Source organism: Desmodus rotundus, chromosome 1 (assembly GCF_022682495.2).
Source record: "Desmodus rotundus isolate HL8 chromosome 1, HLdesRot8A.1, whole genome shotgun sequence".
NCBI lineage: Eukaryota > Metazoa > Chordata > Mammalia > Chiroptera > Phyllostomidae > Desmodus > Desmodus rotundus.
In genome coordinates, this window is record NC_071387.1 from 79,588,462 (window position 1) to 79,609,330 (window position 20,869).

The 20,869-nt window shown below is 38.6% G+C and overlaps 1 protein-coding gene across 4 annotated transcripts in view; it reads left to right on the forward strand.

Annotated features, from left to right (window-relative positions):
• FANCC (FA complementation group C) overlaps nucleotides 1-20,869 on the forward strand; it is a 305,355-nt gene that overhangs the window by 94,574 nt on the left and 189,912 nt on the right. For 3 of the 4 annotated variants that reach the window (XM_045193745.2, XM_053925235.1, XM_045193744.2), the window contains exons 2-3: nucleotides 15,098-15,335; nucleotides 16,986-17,070. In XM_045193745.2, the coding sequence (XP_045049680.2) occupies nucleotides 15,171-15,335; nucleotides 16,986-17,070 (250 nt within the window). In that variant the 5' untranslated portion in view covers nucleotides 15,098-15,170. Of the gene's footprint in view, nucleotides 1-15,097; nucleotides 15,336-16,985; nucleotides 17,071-20,869 lie in introns of those variants that run through there. The other variant, XM_045193748.2, reaches the window with a different exon arrangement.

Consider the following 20,869-nt stretch of genomic DNA (forward strand, 5'->3'; position numbering starts at 1 on the left):
TTGTTTTTTTTTTTGGTTCCATATACATTTTAAAAATATTTGTTCTAGCTCTGTGAAATATGCCATTGGTATTTTACTTGGAATTGTGTTGAATCTATAGATTACTTTGGGTACTATGGACATTTTAATGATGTTGCTTCTTTCAACCTATGAACACAATATATTCTTCTGCTTATTTGTTCTTCCTTATTTTCTTTCTTTGAGGTCCTAAAGTTTTCCAGATAGAAGTTTTTTACCTCCTTGAATAAATTTATTTCTAAATACCTTATTTATTTTTGGTTGCAATAGTAAATGTGATTGTTTTCTTAGTTTCTCTTCTTGACAGTTCATTATTGGTATATAGAAATGCCACTGATTTCTGAATATTTTGTGTTCTGTTACTTTGCCAGATTCATTTGTTAGCTTTAATAGATTTTTGGTGAAGTCTTTAGGGTTTCCTATGTATAATATTTCATCTGCATATAGTAACAGTTTTCTTTCCTATTTGGAAGCTTTGGCTGGGACTTCCAGTACTATGTTAAATAAGAGTGGTGAAAGCTGACATCCCTGTCTTGTTCCTGATCTTAGGGAAATGTTGTTAGTTTTTTGCCCATTGAGTTTGATGCTGGCTGTGGGCTTGTCATACATGGCCTTTATTACTTTGAGGTATGTTCCTTCTTGTCCCACTTTGCTGAGAGTTTTATTAAATGCTTGTTGTGCATCTGTTGATATGATTACGTGGTTTCTATCCTTCATTTTGTTTACGTGGTATATCACGTTTATTGATTTTTGGATTTTGTTCCAACCTTGCATCCTCAGAATAAATTTGACTTGATCATAGTGTATGGTCTTTTTAATGTATTGCTGAATCTGGTTTGGTAATATTCTGTTGAGGATTTTAGTTAGCATCTGTGTTTATCTGGGATATTGTCCTATATATTTTTTTCTTTGTAGTGTCTTTTATCGGATTTTAGAATTTGCATAATACTGGCGTTGTAAAATAAGTTTGAGAGCTTACGCTCCTCTTGAATTTTTTTAAAGAGTTTAAGAAGGATAGTTGTTAGTTCTTCTTTGAATGTTTGGTAAAATTCACATACAAAGCAGTCCGGGCCAGTGCTTTTTATTTGTTGGGAGTGTTTTAATTACTGCTTCAGTTTCACTAGTTGTAGTCTGTCTATTCAGATTCTCTGATTCTTCTTGATTCAATTTTGGAAGATTGTATGTTTCTAGGAATTTATCCATTTCTCCCAGATTATTCAATTTGTCGGCATATAGTTTTTCATAATATTTTACAGTCCTTTTATTTGGTGTCTGTTACTTCTGTTTCATTGCTGATTTTATTAATTTGGTGCTCTCTTTTTCTTGAAGAGCATCTGTTTAAAGGTTTGTCAGTCTTGTTTATCTTTTCAAATAATCAGCTCTTGATTTTATTGATCTTTTGTATTGTTTTTTCAGACTCTATTTCATTTATTTCTACTCTGACCTTTATTATTTTCTTCATTCTACTCACTTTGGTCTTTGTTGGTTGTTGTTTTTTTCCAGTTTCTTTAAGTGTAAAGGTAGATTGTTTATTTGAAGTTTTTCTTGTTTCCTGAAGTAGGCTTGTAGTGTTGTGAATTTCCCTTTGTCCCATAGATTTTGGGTTGTTGTGTTCTCATTTTTATTTGTTTCAAGGCAACTTTTAATTTCTTCCTTGATATCATTGTTAACTCATTCATTGTTAGTAACATGCTGTTTAGCCTCAATAACTGTGTGTTTTCCTTTTTTTTTTCCCCCCTGTAGTTGATTTCTAGTTTCATACCATTATGGTCAGAGAAGATGCTTGATATGATTTCAATCTTCTTAAATTTACTGAGACTTGTTTAGTGTCCTCTAACATGTGTGGTCTGTCCTAGAAAATGTCCATTATGCACTTGAAAATAATGTATATTCTGCTTCTTTGGGGTGAAGTGCTCTGAAGATAATGATTAAATCCATCTTATCTAGTGTTTCATTTAAGGCCACTGTTTCCTTGTTGAGTTTCTGTCTGGAAGGTCTACCCCTTCATGTCAATGGGTGTTAAAATCCCCAACTATGACTGTATTACCATCAGTCTCCTTCTTTAGGTCCATCAAGATGTGCTTTACATATTTACATGTTTAGGTGCTCCTATGTTGGGTACATAAATGTTTACCACAGTTACATACTGTTGTTGGGTTGTTCCTTTTATTATTATGCAGTGTCTGTCTCTGTCTCTTACTATGGCCTTTGTTTTAAAGTCTGTTTTGTCAGATGTAAGTATTGCTACCTCACCTTTTTCATTTCCCTTTTGTTTTCATTTTTTTTTTTTGGATGAACTATCTCTCTTCATCCCTTTCATTTTAGTCTCTGTGTACCTTTCAAGAGGTGAGTCTCTTGTGTACAGCATATTTATAGGTCTTGCAGTATCTATTCAGCTACCCTATGTTTTTGATTGGAGCTTTTAAGCCATTTACATGTAAAGTGATTATTGATAGGTGCGTATTTATTGCATTGTATTTTTTTTAACTCTGTTCTCTTTGTTGTTGTTTTCCTTCTAATTTTTAAAGCACACCCTTTAACATTCTTGTAATACTGGATTGGTGATAACTAACTCCTTGTGCTTTTTTTGTGTCTGGGAAGTCTTTATGCCAATCCCTTCTGGCCTGAAATGTTTCTATTGAGAGGTCAGCTGACAGTCTTGTGGGAGCTCCTGTTGGGAGGCTTTTACGCAGCCCCCCGGTCCCCCACGGATGAAGAATAAGACTACCAAGACATGATCTGCTTGGGGAGGAGAGGTGGCCGATATCTCAAAGGAGAAGGGCCCAGAGCCTTTCTCTCCATGGGCTTTTATTAGGTTTATTCGCATAGGAATACAGATGAAGCTCTTCAATCATTGTTAGGCAGTAAGGGTTAAACAATACGTGATTTACAGAGAACTTTGAGGGCTTATTCTGAGTTACAGCCAAGTAGTTAGAGGGCTATAAAACTTTAGGCGCCAGACTCATCTCAGGTCTGGACCCTTATCCTTTAAACTGAGGGTACAAATTAAGTAGGTTTCACAGGAATGTATGTATTTTTGTTAGGCCTGATTCCCCAGGGAATCCGCCCCTTCCAGCACAGGACTGCACTGCCCTCTGTCATTGTTTCAGGCTTAAGTCAGGCAAGGGAAGTAAGGCAGCCAAGAGACTAGGAGACTTCTTGCAGACAGAATGAGGACTCAGGCTATTTCAAAGCCGAGGGGCGAGGGTCCATCAGCCCCTTTTTCCACAGCCCCTCGAGTCCTTCCCTGCGAGTTTATTCCTGGTGACCAGAGCCTGTCTTAGGTTGATCCTCCCTTGAGGATTCTTACCCGTCATTGGCTAACTGGCCAAGCTCAGGGCCAAGCAGGGTGAAGTGGGCAGGGGTGGCACCCCTGCCAGGGAGATAAGCTTTGTCTCCTTAGTGGCTTATGGTCCCAACTCTGACTCAGCCTTAACCATGGGGGGTTACAGCCTCTGAAACCAGGCAGGGCGGTTCCCAACAAGCTCCATTTTAAGTAATTACCTGTTTTGCTGTTGCTGATTTTATGATTTTCTTTTTGTTTCTAGTTTTTGCCATTTTAATCAGGATGTGTCTTGGTATGGGCCTTTTTGGATTCATCTTGCTTGGGATGCTGTGTTTCCTGGACTTGTGTGTCTTTTTCCTTCTTCAGGTTAGGGAAGTTTTCAGTCACTGTTTCTTCAGATGGGTTCTTGATCCCTTGATCTCTTCTTCTTTTGGTATCTCTTTGATGAGGATGTTGTTACATTCATTGTTGTCCCAAAGTTTTCTTAAATTATCCTCATTCTTTTTTATTATTTTTTTCTTTCTCTTGCTCTGAATGGGTGTTTTTTTTCTACCTTGTCTTCCGAATCACTGATTCAGTCTTCTGCTTCATCCAACCTACTTTTTATTGCTTCCAGTGAATTCTTGATGTATGATGTGGTATTCTTCATTTCCGACTGGTTCTTTTTCATGGTTTCTATGTCCTTTTTCATGCTGTTGTAGTTCTTACTAAGTTCCTTGAGCATCCTTATAACCTCTACTTTGAACTCTATATCTGATAGATTGCTTGCCTCCATTTCATTTAGTTCTTTTTCTGGAGATTCCTCCTGTTCTTTCATTTGGTGCCTGTTTCTTTGTCTACCCATTTTAGGCATCTCTTTGTGTTTGTTTCTACATATTAGATATATCTGCTATGTCTCCCAGTCTTTGTAGGGTGTTCTTATGTAGTAGGTGTCCTGTGGGACCCAGTGATGCAGTCTTCTTGATCTGAGCTAGGTGCTCTAGGAATTTCCCTTGAATGGGTTATGTGGGCCCTCCTGTTGTTGAGTCTTGATTGCTGTTGGGCTGTTCATTTGTGGGATCTTCCCTCCAGCTGGTTGACTATGAAGCTCAACTCCTACTACAGTATGTGAGCTACTGTGCAGGTGCTGCTGCAGTCTCCCTTTGGATATGCTGTTTGTAAATTTTGTTGGATCGTGCTCTGATGTTGTTTGAAGCTGGCCACTTGGTGTGTTGGTCCTGTCCTCTTTGGGAGGGTCTCCAGCACTGGTCAGTGTCAGATGCCCTTTGTTCCTGTCCTTCTGCAACCTGCTTGAAGCTACAAGTGATCCATTGTTTCTGGCTGCCTCTGCTGGGCCCGGCTACACATAGGAAGGACCATGCTGTGTTACAAGGCCGGCTTCTACCAGCGCTAGGCTCTGGGATGGGCCAGCAGACCTCCCAAGGAACCCCAGGATCCACCTCTGCGTACCTCTGTCCACCAACTGCTTGCCAGGCACAGTCACTGAAAGACCCTCTAGCGGAATCAGAAAGATGGGGCTAGTGGATCTCGCATGAGGGTGATGTGTCATTCTGACTTCAGGGAAGGTGCTAAGTGTGATCCTTTGCCTCAGAGCCACATGATTGAGTCTGTCCTCAATTTTGCCTTGACCCCAGTATGGCAGAGCCCCTAGTAGGCAGGCAGGTGGGGCTCCTGGAGCCCATAGTTTAGGTCTGTTGGAAGATAGGATATTGTTCCTGTCAGATCTCTTGTAAGGGGGGAGCACAAGTCAGGTTCACGGGAAAGTGGAGGGAGTGGCCCCACCCCAAAGCCAGCCACTGATAGCCCCTGAGTCTGCCCAAACTTCTACACCCTGGCTTATGCCACTGACTACTCAGCCTGGTTTAAGATCTACCAGGTGGAGTGGTCTGGATTCCAGAGGGTAGGGTGATTGCTTTCCTCCAGGCTGATGCTATTTGGAGAGATTTCTTTGCCCAGGTAAGATGGTACCGTAGTATCTGAGACTAACTCAGTGCCAGGATCCTGGCAGCTGTTCCCCTCACTCTCTCCCCAGAGCCACAAACCCCAGACTCTCCTCAGGCAACTTCATTCCACACTGCCCTCCCTCTGCCAGACAAAGTCCAAGGGTAGGTGGCTGCTAGTGAATTTTTGCATGTTGGACCTTTAAGAGGGTGCCTATGTCTCCATGGATTCCGCCTCTCCTTGGCAGACAGAAACTCAGCTGGTTTTCACAGGCGGATGCTTTGTGGGTGTCTCCTTCTGGCTCTGGTGCTCTGGGTTGGAGAGCCAGGTTTAGGGTTTAGACCCTACACTTCTCAAGGGGAACCTTCCATAGCTGAGATATCCCTCTGGTACCTCAGCCACCTCCTATGAGAGTGGGGCTAGCCTCTTTAGCATCTCAGTACTTCCTACCAGTCTTGATGTGGCTCCTTCTGCAAATCTTTGGTTATAAGACTCCTCTTCAGCTAGTCTTTAGTTAGTTTTTCAGGGTGAGTGTTCCCCAGTTTAGTTGGATTTCCACTTTGGTCCTGGAAGGTGGTAAGTGTAGTTTCTGCCTACTCCACCTGCTGTCCTGAAAAGTATATATTTTGAACTGTCTGGATCATGGCTCTTTTTGGTTCTTTGTTGTTTGGGAGGGCTTTTGTTCATGTATTCTTCCTTTGTGCTCGATTCTCTTTAATTAGGTAATTTTTACTGTACTTGAAAAATTATTCTTAGAACTAATTAGAAAATTATGATGATGTTATCTTCCTCCAGAGATGATTCCTATGCATCTCCAGGTACCTGGAAGCACTATGAACTTAGGACCACCTTAATTCATTTTCAGGCTCATACCTATGTTGTAGTTTCTATCTTTATTTCTGCTTTATTTCTTTGTCACTCATCGTCTCCGTGTACTCAAATGGGCCCCAACCCGGAGTGTGGGGTGGATTACCAGAAACTCACTTTGGCAGGCATGGAATCCTATTTTTACTCTCCGTGAAGGCTTTCAAAAGAACTGCTTTGCCTTCTAACTACCTCTTTAGCATCAGAAATGCCTGCTTAGGCCTGTGCAGCCATATGTTCCAATATCTTTCTCTAATAATTCCACATTATTTTTCTGATTCTTTGATAATATTTGAATTATATTTTTATATTTCATGTAGCTTTATGTAATAACTTTAAGCAGGAAGGTTGATACTTATTATTTTAAGTAGAATTGATACTGGATGCAATTTTAACTGTGTTTACATTAAATATCTCCTGTACCGGGAGAACCAAGATGGCGGTGTAGGTAGACACACTGCGCCTCCTCGCACAACCAGAACTGACAGAAAATCGAACGGCAAGGAAGTCCGACACCAAGGATATAAAAAATAAACATACATCCAGACCAGTAGGAGGGGCAGAGATGGGCAGCTGGGGCAGAGAGGACTCATGTTGCCGTGGTGGGACCTAGACTGGCAGAATGTGGGACGAACGGGGCAGGCAGTCTGACCACTAGCAGACCCTGCAGCCCCACATTTGCGCAGATAAACTGAGAGGGCCAGACTCAGAGTGGCAGGGAACAGGGCAGGCAGAGTGGCGGGTGGTGCCCCATAGCCCCACATTCGCACATAGATAAACCAGACAAACAGCGGGGAGCGAAGCAGACTGCGCAACCGAGGGCTCTAGCTTGGAGAAATAAAGCCTCAAACCTCTGATGGAAAACGCCTGTGCGGGTTGGGGCGGTAGCAGGAGAGACTCCCAGCCTCACAGGAGAGGTCATTGGAGAGACCCACAGAGGCCTAGAGTGTGCACAAGCCCACCCACTCAGGAACCGGCACCAGAGGGGCCCAGTTTGATTGTGGGTAGCGGAGTGAAAGACTGAAATCCGGTGGAGAGGGGAGCTGGTACCTTTGCTCCCTCTTGGCCCCTCCCCCATGTGCAGCGTCACAGCGCAGTGACCGGTGTTATCCCGTCCTGGTGAACACCTAAGGCTCCGCCCCTTAAAGTAACAGACGCACCAAGACAAAAAAAAAAAATGGCCCAAATGACAGAACACTTCAAAGCTCCAGAAAAAATACAACTAAGCGAGGAAGAGATAGCCAACCTATCGGATGCACAGTTCAAAACACTGGTTATCAAGACGCTCACAGAATTGGTTGAATCTGTTCGAAAACCATATGAAAAAATGAAGGCTATGCTAAGAGAAATAAAGGAAAATGTACAGGGAACCAATAGTGATGCGAAGGAAACTGGGACTCAAATCAACAGTGTGGATCAGAAGGAAGAAAGAAACATCCAACCAGAAAAGAATGAAGAAACAAGAACTTGGAAAAATGAGGAGAGGCTTAGGAACCTTCCGGACGCCTTGAAACGTTCCCACATCCGAATTATAGGGGTGCCAGAAGGAGAAGAGGAAGAACAAAAAATTGAAAACTTATTTGAACAAATAACGAAGGAGAACTTCCCTAATCTGGCAACGGAAATAGACTTCTGGGAAGTCCAGGAAGCTCAGAGAGTCCCAAAGAAGCTGGGCCCAAGGAGGAACACACCAAGGCACATCATAATTACATTACCCAAGATTAAAGAGAAGGAGAGAATCTTAGAAGCAGCAAGAGAGAAGGAGACAGTTACCTACAAAGGACTTCCCATAAGACTGTCAGCTGATTTCTCAAAAGAAAGCTTACAGGCAAGAAGGGGCTGGCAAGAAGTATTCCAAGTCATGAAAGGCAAGGACCTACATCCAAGATTACTGTATCCAGCAAAGGTATCATTTAGAATGGAAGGGAAGATAAAGTGCTTCTCAGATAAGGTCAAGTTAAAGAAGTTAAACATCACCAAGCCCTTATTATATGAAATGTTAAAGGGAGTTACCTAAGAAGAAGAAGATCAAAAATATGAACAGTAAAAATGACAGCAAACTCACAGTTATGAATGACCACACCTAAAACCAAAACAAAAGAAAACTAAGCCAACAACTAGAACAGAAACAGAACCATGGAAATGGAGATCACATGGAGGGTTATCACTAGGGGAGTGGGAGGGGGGAGGGGGGGTAGGTACATAGAATAAGTAGCATAGATGATAGGTGGAAAATAGACAGGAGGAGGGTAAGAATAGTGTAGGAAATGTAGAAGCCAAAGAACTTATAAGTATGACCCATGCACATGGACTATAGGGGGAGAATATGGGGGGAGAGGGTGGTCAGGATGGAGTGGAGTGGGGGGGGGAAATGGGACAACTGTAATAGCATAATCAATAAATATATTAAAAAAATAAATATCTCCTGTACCGTACTTCTGATTACCTATTTTTGTTAATCAAGAGAACTTTTTATAGACTTTTACTTCTAGCTATTTTATAGTGGCTTAGAGGAGCCAGGTAAAACATCTTTTAAAGAAATTGATGTACTGCAAAGGTGCTTAAGATTCAAAGGGTTAAGAAACTGGAGTGGGAAGAGTACTTAAGTACTTAAGTACTTACTGAGCAGACATTCTGCAGCTGCTTTTCACCCTCAGGGCATTTGCCATTTCTTGAGAAGCTGGGAAAGAACTAGAACCCAGAAGATGTACTGTGCTGAACAACTTCATGGGGCAGTTTCACAGGGTTGGAGACGTTCGTTGGAGTTCCAAAGGAAAAGACTGTTAGTCTGACTACCTAAACATGTACAACTTCTGTATATTAAGAAATATAAAAGGAGAATGCATAAAATTAAAAATCACTATTTTCCCACTCCTAATGGATCTAAAGTGATCACCAATAGATTCTAAAACCATTAACAAAAAGATTAATGGTGAACTTGATGATAGTTGGATTACATTGACAGTACCTGAAACCACTGGTCATTTTCAACAATTAATGGTACTTGAAACAATCAAACATTATATGCCTCCAGATTTGATTTGAAGTACACAACACCACAAATGAAGTATTCTTGCAAAAGAATTCACCGTGAATCTAATGAAACCTACAGATCTAGTTACCAGTTTGTAAGCCATACCGGGTATAGCAAAACATGTTCACACCAAAGGAATGTAGTCAGCCTAATGCCTAAGTGTGAGAGACTCTACAGGTCAAATGTGCTGAGAAAAGGTTAAAAAGATAAAGAAGGGTAATTGTTACAGATTAAAGAAGAGTCTTCTATACTTTTTGTTACAAATTAAAGGAGAAATATGAATATTGACCATACGCAATGTGTAGATCTTACTTGGGTCAAATATAAACAGTGAAAATATAAAGGGAAATTTTAAAGAAATTTGAACATGGGTGGTTAGATGGTATTGTCGGTTTTGTTGGGTGTGAAAGAGCTATATTGTAATTAAGTTTTTCTTTTAAAAATCCTTATAAAAAAGAGATTCTGAGTATTTTGTATATAGTGGTATGTCTGTGATTTGCTTTATTTTTTTAAAAAAGATCTTATTTATTTATGTTTTTAGAAGGGGAAGGGAGGGAGAAAGGGAGAGAAACATCAGTGTGTAGTTGCCTCTTGCATGCCCCTACTGGGACTTGTCCTGCAACCCACGCATCTGCCCTGACTGGGAATCAAACCTGCGATCCTTTGGTTTGCAGGTCAGTCCTCAATCCACTGAGCTACCCCAGCCAGGGCGGTGATTTCCTTTAAATATGGAAAATTTTAATAATTGTTTGAACTGGTTAATGGATACATAGTGGTTTATTTGGCTGTTTTCTCTACTTTCTGGTATATTTACAAATACTCATTGAACAGGGCCCCCCAAAAAAGGGATCAGAAACAAAATTTCACTTGTACCACGTAACCTCTTTTAAGTGAGAACATTATAAGCTACTCTCCTTATTGGGTGAATATCTGCTGTTTTTGAGTAGTGTCAGACAATGAGACATAAACATTTATTTTATTTTTATAGTGTATCTCCTAGTTTTTAGCTTTACCTGTTAGATACGTGTGGTTACCCCATTTTTAAGGAGGCACACCATAGTCTCACTAAAACTATGGAAAGGAAGAAGGGTAGTTCTGGAGAGCAAGAATGGGTGTATATATATTAAAAAAACAGGAAAAGTGTGTTAGGTGGGCTAAAACTACCAATATCCACTACCTTTCACTTGTTTATACTCAGAACATTCAAACCTGCTTTCTAACAGAGAATTTTTAAAACACTTCAACTAATATAATTAGTTCTCTTTTCCTTAAGAAAGGGCGATAATCCGAAGTAATTCCTGCTTAATGCACCTAGCTTCATGTCCAGGAGTTCTGGATAATCTTAGTTCCTCTTCCCATATCTGTTTTATTCTGTGAATTACAGACTTTAGAAAATTTGTCTGCTAATAATATAATCCCTATGCAGTAGTAGGGGAGACAAAAATGAAAGAGAAGGGAGTTTTAAAAAATTATATGACATAGCAAGCAAGACATATACAGACAGTGTCCAAAAACCTCACTCATGCATTTTGACCAAGCAGGCATAATTTGCACATGATGATAGAGTACTGCTGGGCACACCCGGCTTTGTGGCTTGGAAGATCAGTACAGTTAGGCCTGCCATAGGCTTTTCCCAGAATACAGATCTTTCACACGTGCTTTAAATGGTATTGGATCTGCTTGGTCAAAAGAGCTGAGTAGAAGTGTGCTTCTGCATGGATCAGCTGTGCAGTAACTAGTGCTCTGGGCCCTACCCATATTTTCTCATTATGAGGCAAATGGATAGAAGCATCTGCTTCTATCCCGTGCAGTATTTGTTGCCTTCAGAATCCTAGAGGTATTAGCCAAGCACTTTGCCTCTTAGCAGGTATAAAGCACACAGTTATCATTACTTTATTTTTGGCCATTCCTACTAGAGGAGTATAATGATCCAGGGGTTCTGATTGCAGGAATACCTCATTAATTTGTATTACCTTCTTGTTCCATGGGCTTCTGGAATCCAATCCCCTAATAGGAGTTCCATTTCCATTTTCCCTGACTTGGGCCAGTAACCAGTTCTAAGTTCCCTTTCTTTCTCCAAAGGTCTGTTGACTGTAGCCAACTCTCTGGTATCAGTTCATATCAGGTACTATGTCAGTTTCAGGCTATATCAGTTGTTTGTGTTCTTTAATTGAAAATCAGAGTAATCAGCAGTGGTTAATTTAAGGGAAATGAAAGGGCAAAAGACAGAATTTACTGGAAGACTTCATAATAGCTAGTAAAATTAAAGAGAGAGCTGAAAAATCCATGCCTTGTTAAGCACATAACATAGGGTAGCTCCAGGGATCTAGACGAAGAGTCTTTGAATGACTTAGTTTCCATCTTTATGTCAGTTACTCAAAATTCAAATTCCCAGCAGAGCCTGGTTTGTCTGACTTGAATCATCATCCCACCCCTTGGCTGATGGCACAAGGTGCTTTTATTAACCCACCAAAGACTTGGGGAATAAAGGAGAGACACTTTCCTAAAAGAAAATAAGGTGCTATACCCAAAAGAAGGGAAGAGGAATGCTCAACAACAGATGTCCATTCCAGAGTATTCCAGTTAAGTCAGTGTTTCTCATTGGGGAAGACCATTTTTTCTTTGTGAGCTGCTGACCCAATGCATTGTAGTACGTTCAACATCCTTGGCTACTGGTCACTAAATGCTGGCAGCACTCCCACCGCTATCATCACACCCAAGGCACCGCTGTTTCCTGACCACTGTTTCCTGGCCATCTCCTCTTCCCCAACTCCTTCCCCACCCCACTTACCTTCCCCAGAGAAGCTGTAGAATAGAATATCAGGACCACTGCACTGCATGAGCCCTAAAGCTGTTTTCATTTAAAACAATTGGATGTATTTCCATTGCTAAGCAAAAGGTTTTTTGTAATTTGTTATACTAAAATGATGTTTCTTTTCTATCAAAAAGTTACTCAATTTATTCCAGTTATAAAATAAGTGATGGAGATATAATATACAGCATAGTGACTATAATGAATAATACTGTATTGGATATTTAAAAGTTGGTCAGAGAGTAGATCTTAAAAGTTTTCATCACAAGAAAAAAAATTTGTAACTGTGGTAATGGGTGTTAACTGGACATTATGGTGATCATCTTACAATAAATACAAATATTGAATCGTACATCTGAAACTAATATGTCAATTATATCTTAATTTAAAAAATGAAAAAAGTTCTTTTATTCACTGTCTCCAAATATCTAAACTGATTTGCACCTACAGTCATGAAAAATATATAAGAAATTCATCAATTTGTTTCTTCAGTTTAGCTCTTTATTTAAGGGCATCAACTTTGGAACCAGACTCTGAATTCAAGTCCCACAATCATAGCTCTGCTATTTATTAGCAGTCACTTCCTTTGAGTTTTTACGTAATCTTACTTTGGGCAATTACATAATCTTTTCATGCTTCTGTAAAATGATGATAATTGTATCTATTTCATAGGGTTGTTATGAGGATTAAATTAGCTAGATGTATGAAGTGTTTAATATATTCCCAAAAGCATAGCAAATGTGTGTATGTAAAAGCTGTTATATTTCTAAAATGGGATATTAATAATTAAGTTTAATATAGATAACAAAAATACCTTAATTTGGGGGGGTGGGAGCTACCTTTTAAAAATTAAAATGCTTTATCTGGAAAAGTATTTTGTTATGGCATTTAACTCAGAACCATACTTTGAAAAATATCAGTGAATTATTCATTCCTTCACTTTGTATTTATTGAATGCTTTGCCAGGCATGTGACAATTCTAGGAAGAGGAATTTACATACTAATTCCCTGGAGGAAGTAACACTAAGTAAACAATAAATGCCACGGTAATTACTGATGTAATAGCTGTGGAGGAGTCAGCAGAAAGGTCTGAAACCAGGGAATGGCTTGTCATGTTGGTGGCACAGAGGAGAGGCCTGGACTGGATGGACTGTGGTCTGCTGGGCAGCGGCAACATGGGAAGGGGGGGTGTGCTGGAGCTCTGTTTTGCAGGGCCTTAGAGACTCTGGTAAAGTACTGGGATTATTTTTGTTTTTTAATTTTTTTACAAGGAGTTAGGATTTCTTTGCAAGATAGTTATGGGGGTTGGTATTTAAGCAGGAATGTGCTGGGTCAGATTTGGGAAAGTTGTTTTTGTCAGTTGTGTTAACAGGGTTGTTTTTTCTCATTGAGAATGAATTGGCGAGGGACAGGTGGGACCAAGTGGAAGACTTCAGGGAAGACATGGATGGGAATGGGGTGGGATGGAGGCCGTAGAGGTGAAAAGAAGTGGATAAAATCAAATCAAATCATATATACAGGCAAACATTTGGAAATATTGTTGGTTTTCTATCAGGCCACAGCAATAAAGTGAATATCGCAGTAAAGCAAAGTCTCACAAATTTTTTGGTGTCCCAGTATATATAAAAGTTACTTTTATGCTATACTGTAGTCTGTTAAGCATGCAATAGCATTATGTCAAACAAATGAACATTCCTTAATTAAAAAACACTTCATTGAACCACCATCTGAGCCTTCAATGAATTATAATAATTTTTGCTGGTGGAGGTCATGTGTTGATAACAATGAAAGTGCAACCTCTGGAAGTGCAGTAAAGTGGAGCGCTTTAAAACAAGGTATGCCTGTATTTATTTTGGAGCTAGAATGGACAGGTATTGGTGATGACTTGGATGAGGAGGACAGTGAGAAAAAGGGAAGGACCACTTTTGGCTATTGTGTGCCGTTTGACAGTATGCATATATTCCCTCTGTTATTAAAGCTTTTTTTTTCACTTTAACATGAATGTTTTTAAACTAAAATTTTAGTACTGTTTTAAAACTTTCAATCTTGCTGGTCTAGTGAGGGGGGTTTTGGTATTACATCCAAGTAGTACAGTGTTCTTTAATTTTTCTTGTTTAGTAAGGAGAACCTCCTTTGTTGATGTTTTTATCATTTAACAGGCAGCATTTTATCTGCTGCTTATTGCTGATGAGAATTTGAACTTACCACTCATCAGAGTATTCTTTTGAAATTAGATAGCCGAATGTCATCCCTGCCCCAGGAAAGTGAGTCTTTAAAGGCCTTCACCTGTTGAAGCAGCCCTCCCTTCTCTGCCTGGTGTGCTTCCCATGATGAGGTTGGCCAGGAGGCTGGGATGGTAGTGGAGCACCTGGAGTCTATTTCCCTGGCTCTGCCTGAGGCACATGTCCACTGAGTAACTCTGCTATTCTGTTTAAAATGTACTCAGGTGTGGTAAGTCAAGTTTATGACTTATTTTCTGTCACTTAGGACTAGTACACCTCCTCAGTAATTGGAGTTTATCATATTTACTAAAGTATGATTTCTTCTTGTGATTGAATTAAGATCAAATATCTATACCAGTCTTTAAGCAGATTGTTCAAATTGATGTTTGTGAAATTATTTTACTTTTTTCTAAGAAATGAAGAGAAACTGGGAAGAAAATTCATTAGACAGCAATGCAGAGATTTTTTTTTTTTACACCTGAATGAGAAGCCAGAAATGCATATAAAACTTAGAACTTCAAAAAACATTTCTTAGACACAGTCTGTTATTAAATGCCCATGGATGTTTTTGATTTCCCATTGTATTAAAATACTCAAAGGAACTTCATATTCCAAACATTTAAAAATAGCTCAATCTTTTAAAAAACATATAAAGTATTATCAGCTGTGCTTTTTGTACATAATTAGCATTGCTATGGAGGTATAATGACTTAGTGTAATGATGTTACTCATGATAAAAAGTTCAGATGGTAATGATTGGAGCTACAGCTGGGTGACACACTTTAAAATAACTCAAACATGACTCCACAGAAAGTGTGCTGTTTTAGTCCCTGATAATTCCCTTTTTACTCATCAGTGAATTGTGAAGGCACCAATAAAAGAGCCTTTATGAAATGTTTAATTTTCCCTCTTTCTTATAGATTTGATGTGTGTTCACTATCTTCAGTGATTGACATGCCACTGTGAAGGTCCCTCACTTTTGCCTTTTTTGAGATGGCTCAAGATTCAGCAGGCCTTTCTTCTGATTATCAGTTTTGGATTTGGAAGCTTTCTGTATGGGGCCAAGCCTCCACTTTGGAAACCCAGCAAGACATCTGCCGCCACATACATCAGTTCCAGGAGTTCCTGAGGCAGATATATGAAGCCTTGAAAGAGATGGTAAGTAGTGGACCAAAATTAATTAATTTATTTTGTGACAGCTGGGACTCTTTACCAGATTTCACCAAGCCTGAGTTTGATCCAGGGCCAGGGATTTCTAGTATTACCTTGTGAATTGAAGAAGTAGAAAGACAGTTACCCATAGGTAATACAGACAGGAAGCAGTTACCTTGTCTGTGATTCATTATGAGTTCATTCTTTTCTTCTCGATTAGTTATATTGTCTCATGAGACTCCTGGACCATTCAGATTGTTTTCAAATAGACAAGACTTGGACACTTATTGTCAGATAATTGGGATTCTTTTAAAGGCCTTTGCATTTCTTAAATATTGAAGAATTTGCTGAAATGCTTACCTTTCCCTCAACCCTGTTTTAAAGTGGGTTCTATCAAGAGATGATAAATACTAAGATCTCTTCTTACAAATATTTTAAGTGGTCTTTTCTAGTGAATATTAAGATTTTGAATGTCTTTAAAATAGTCATATACTTTATTATGTTAAAATTCAGTATATTTTCTTTTTGACATAGGATTTATTTTTATTGCATGGATAATTTTATGAATTAACATGTTTTGATATTACCAAAATATTATTTATTTTATCCTTACTGTCTAACTTTAAGATGAAAAGCAAAATTATCATTTAACATAAGTGTTTTTGTGTTATACTTTTATTTCCATAGTCAAAGAAGCAAGTAGAAAATTTGAAGAATAATTCGATGTTATGAGTTCATGTCTTTAGACACTATACGAAAAAACAGTCTTTATGAAAAACCAATGCTAATTTTAAAATTGTTTTTTATAATAAGATTTTTGTAACTTGACCTTAAAGAGGTCCCAGAAAGTCTAAGACTGGCCTCAGTGCTGAGACAGTGTGAGGAATTTATTGCTGCATTAGTAGGAAATGCTTATCGTTTCAGCTTATGTGCACATGATCTGTTTGGTCTTATTTTTGACCTTTCTGTGAAAGGTAAAGAAATGGGGAAAGGGCCAAATGTACAATAGCGTTGTATTTTAAAATCTTAAGCTGTTTTCTATTTAGGTGGTCTTTTATGTCTCAGGTTTTAGATTGTTATAGACTAATTCTGATGCTCTTTAGTATATAGTAATCAAAATAGTAATGAACACAGATATATATCTTTATTCTTTGGTTGCTTTTATTTCTTTTTATAAGTTCCAGAATTCTTGTCCTCCTAAACCTCCTTTGAAATAGCCTTTCTGAAGCTGAATTAGGAACTTCTTTTATTATGTTAGAACAAAACTCCAGGATAAAGATAAGAGATTATAGACATTAATCACCCATAATGGCTTTTCACTATTATTCAGCCTTTGTTATTTTTAAATAAAGTGGTGTTTCCTGACTGTTAAGTATGAGTAAAATAAAGTTAATTTTGTAACAAAATTGATTTTACCTAAAATGTGTTGTGTATCTTAGTTTTCATGACCTGGTTTAAAGATGAAGGAAGGTGGTTGCTTGTTAAACTTGATTTGAATAACCTACCTAAAGATCTTTTCTCATCCAATTTCTCCTACTTTTCTTAAATACATACTAAATGAGAAGCATTCAAGCTCCTTCTACCTATAGTGTCAGTTCAGTCTTTCTGAGTTGTATAGTGCCCTTTTACTGACAAAAACATAATTTTCTTTTATAGGATTCAAGTACAGTCATTGAAAGATTCCCCACAATTGGTCAACTGTTGGCAAAAACTTGCTGGAATCCTTTTATCTTAGCGTATGGTAAGAATTAAAAGAATGTTCTCTCAAAACACAAACTTGTAATAATTTTAATCTTTGCATTGTTTAACAAAATACAGAGCTTTAAATTATAAACCTGTCTTCTCTATTTCATGAAGCAACTTTTCAAATGTATTTATTGCTCCATTACAAAGATAACATCCTTTATTGGTATTCATATATGTTTGTAAAGATAAACAACACACAGAGCTGTAGGAAATAGAATTCCTGGCACAGGAGGGTAGAAACTCCCCAATGATTATCATGACCTAACTTTTATAATTCAGTGTAAAATGGTTATAATATTGAAATAGTTTTTGGTTTCACAGGTTTGTATTAACTAACATACTGTTTTCCTGTTTAAAATTATTTTTTGGAGTGTGAATCCTGCATTACTCTGTCATTATTTAGGGATGAAATTTGGTTTTACCCAAGGTTAAGAGGAATTTGGGGATATATTGAGGGAGGTGTTCCTTTACTGATCTTCTGCCTTTGTGTCCAGCCTCATTTCCTGTTTAGTCCTCTACAACTATACCACAGGCGTTGTTGCCATGTCAAATTACTAACTGTGCCTGAAGGCACATGATGTTAGGGCCTGTGGCATGCAATTCCTTTTGTCTGGAACTCTGTTTTCATCTCTCCTCCTTGTAAACATTTTAAATCACCTTATTGGGACTGAATTAGGAACCTCTCTTAGTGTCTCCACAGCTGCCAGCATTTCCCTTAATTACCACACTGCACTGTTTTATAATTGTTGGTTTGCCTATCTGATGTTCCGGAAGACTGAATACCTTTCAAGAGCAGGTACTGTGGTTTTAGTTGTCTTTGTTGTCCTAAGGCCTACGGTAGGGTGGAGCAGTCACATCTGAAGGTGCGTAGTTGAGGTTTATTGCCTGGATTTGACTATAGTATAGCTAATATAATATTTACTTACTTTTCATATTTTTTAGTCAAAGACTGATTTATAACATGATATTAGAATAAAAATAAAATTAATATTTCTCTTTGATGTTTTAAAGAATTATACAGTTTCTCTCTCCTAGCCTGTCCTAAGTTGTTATAAGAACATGAACTAGGTGGGAAAGGGACAACATCAGCATTCGGTCCTGTGAGTGTCCATGCATGGCTGCATCGAACACACTCAGGTCCCCACTTTCATCTATCTATTCCTCTTCCTCTCCACTTAGGCCTCTTACTTCTTCCTCCCCTTGAGTTGATTCTTCCTTCCCCAAACCACTAAGCTTGTTCAAATACTTGATCCGAAATGGCAAACGCATCATTCTACAGCCATCACTGTATTTGCCACACTTACCTGTCCTATATTTATGTATTTTAGCCATGCCAGTGTTTCTCAAACACCTTTGACCATAAATACATTTTCTGTGCATATGTAAATGTTTATATGCATATGTTCACATATTATTAGACACATAAATACATACACATGCACATACACACAGTTCAGTAAAGAATGCCTATTTTTATTAAGTGCAATCCATATTCACTTTGCTATTTTAAAAATGGTCTTCCTGACCCAAAACTAATTTTGCAATCTACTGATTGGTCATGACCAAAAGTTTGAAAAATATTGAGCTAGGCTGATGATACTGATGGAAGAAAAAAGGAAAAGAAACTGTTGAATTCCATCCATTCAAATGCACCCATTGTTAGATACTTCATGGACTGGATAACTATTTCTTAGAAAAAAATGGTATGCCTTTTAATTGTACATTGTTTGTATAGGACACATTCCTAATTCAGAGTGTTAAACTGTGGGAAAGTTTGTGTTATTGAATAAAAGGAGTAGAACGAGAGGTATTGCTCACTCTGTGCTGGGCACTGGTCTCTTTGGATTGCATAGTGGATCTAATTGAGTTCTTGATGATAGTCTTGCAGAAAACATAATTATGGATTAGACTAGATAAGTCACTTACTCCAGAATACAAAGCTAATAAGAGCCAGGAGCCCACTCTTCTAAAATCCGCATTGTTGTAATGATCTAACAACCCCCAGCCCCCTCATGGATCACACCATTGTGGTTGAATGCTTCCAGTCCTGGCTTTTCCAGTCCTGGCTTTTCCAGTCCTGGCTTTACCAGCTGCATCTGAATGTTTATATTCACTGGACAGACATTTACTGATTTTTTTTTTGTATGCCAAGGCCAAAGAAAACACGGATCACAAATTCTGCTTACTTTCCAGTTAGGGAGAAAAGAGACCAGAAGTCTGAAAAAGAAGGTGAGAGGAAGGAGAATTTTACAAGGGAGTTCCTGCTGGGGCTGACTCTTAGAGGACAGTAGATGAGATGGGATTTTCTAAGACTAGCTATGGGACTCTCTGGGTTTCTGATTCCCTGTCTGTAAACGTAAGAGGCTTGATTGATTTTTATCTCTGTGGCCTTAAAGTTGTATCAGTCTGTCATCTTTCCTTAGCACCTTATCCTCATTATATTGGCTCCCTTTGACAACTGGAAACAAATTCTCCATCTCTTCAATTCTTTGTCACCTTTTGAACTGCCCATTAAATTTCAGTTTCCTGTTTGAGGTACACCTTTGATTCTAAGCTCATAGAGAAGACTGACAGGAACAGAAGAACTCCATCTTGCCTTTATGCTGTTCTTTCACTGGTTGGGCATTTTCTTTTAGGAAAGGATTTTTTTTTTTACGATATCAAAATTATTTTGTAAATACAGTAAAAGTAAACAATTTCCATCAAGGAAGGAAGTCTCCCATAATATTAAGTGAGAATAGGATCAGAAATAAGGACAATAAAGAAGGAAGAAGTATTTGGAAATGAAAAGACACCACAAGGAGACAAAGTAGATAATAACAGAAAGGGAGAGGACACTCTTTTATTCAGTGGTGTTCCCTGCATGAAATTACTGTTTTTACCTCCTTGGAATCCTTGATTCTAGCTCTGCTCTCCTAATTAAACATAACAGCTATAACCTCTCTTTCTCATTATTTTATACCTATTGCTGTGTAACAACTTGACCCTGAACTTGGCAGCTAAAAACAATGAATATTTATTGTTTCCAAAAATGCTGCAGTTAGCCTTGGCTGGTGTGGCTCAGTGGTTAGAGTGCCGGACTGCAAAGCAAAGGGTCGCCGGTTCAGTTCCCAATCAGGGCACATGCCTGGCTTGCAGGCCAGGTCCCCAGTAGGGGGACATGTAAGGTGCAACCACACATTGATGTTTCTCTCCCTCTCTTTCTGTCTTCCTTCCCCTCTCTCTAAAAATTTTTTTTAAATGCTGCATTTATACATTTAAACTATAAAATTAAAATTTAAAGGATTAATTTAGCTTTTATTTGAAATTTTAGTTCAAGATATCAAAAAGTAAAATATTAGGGGTCAAATATATGTTGGTATATTTTTTTCCCTTCCACTCTTTTACAGAATCCAGATTTGCACTAAGATCTGCTATCAGTAACTGTCCCCATCTCACTTAATTGTTTGGTTGAATATTCCATTCCCAAAGTCAGGGCCTTCAGGGTGAATCCTGACAGATGGCATCTTCTCTAGCATGCCTGTGACACTCACGAACAAGAGGTGATGGCTTGCATCTGTAAATTTCTAAAATAAAGTAAACTCACTAGCAGCACATTACAGTGTATTTCAATGCATTGGCTCTGGGCTAGGGAAGCCACTTGCTAAAGGCTGAGTGAAAGGGTCTTTGGCTTTTCTTTTTCTGTTAGAGAGAGAGAGAGAGAAATAAATACACTTGAACTAAATGTGTGGAATCTCTAAACACCTGGGAGAAACTACCATCTTTGGGATTTTTTTAGATTTAATCTCCATAAA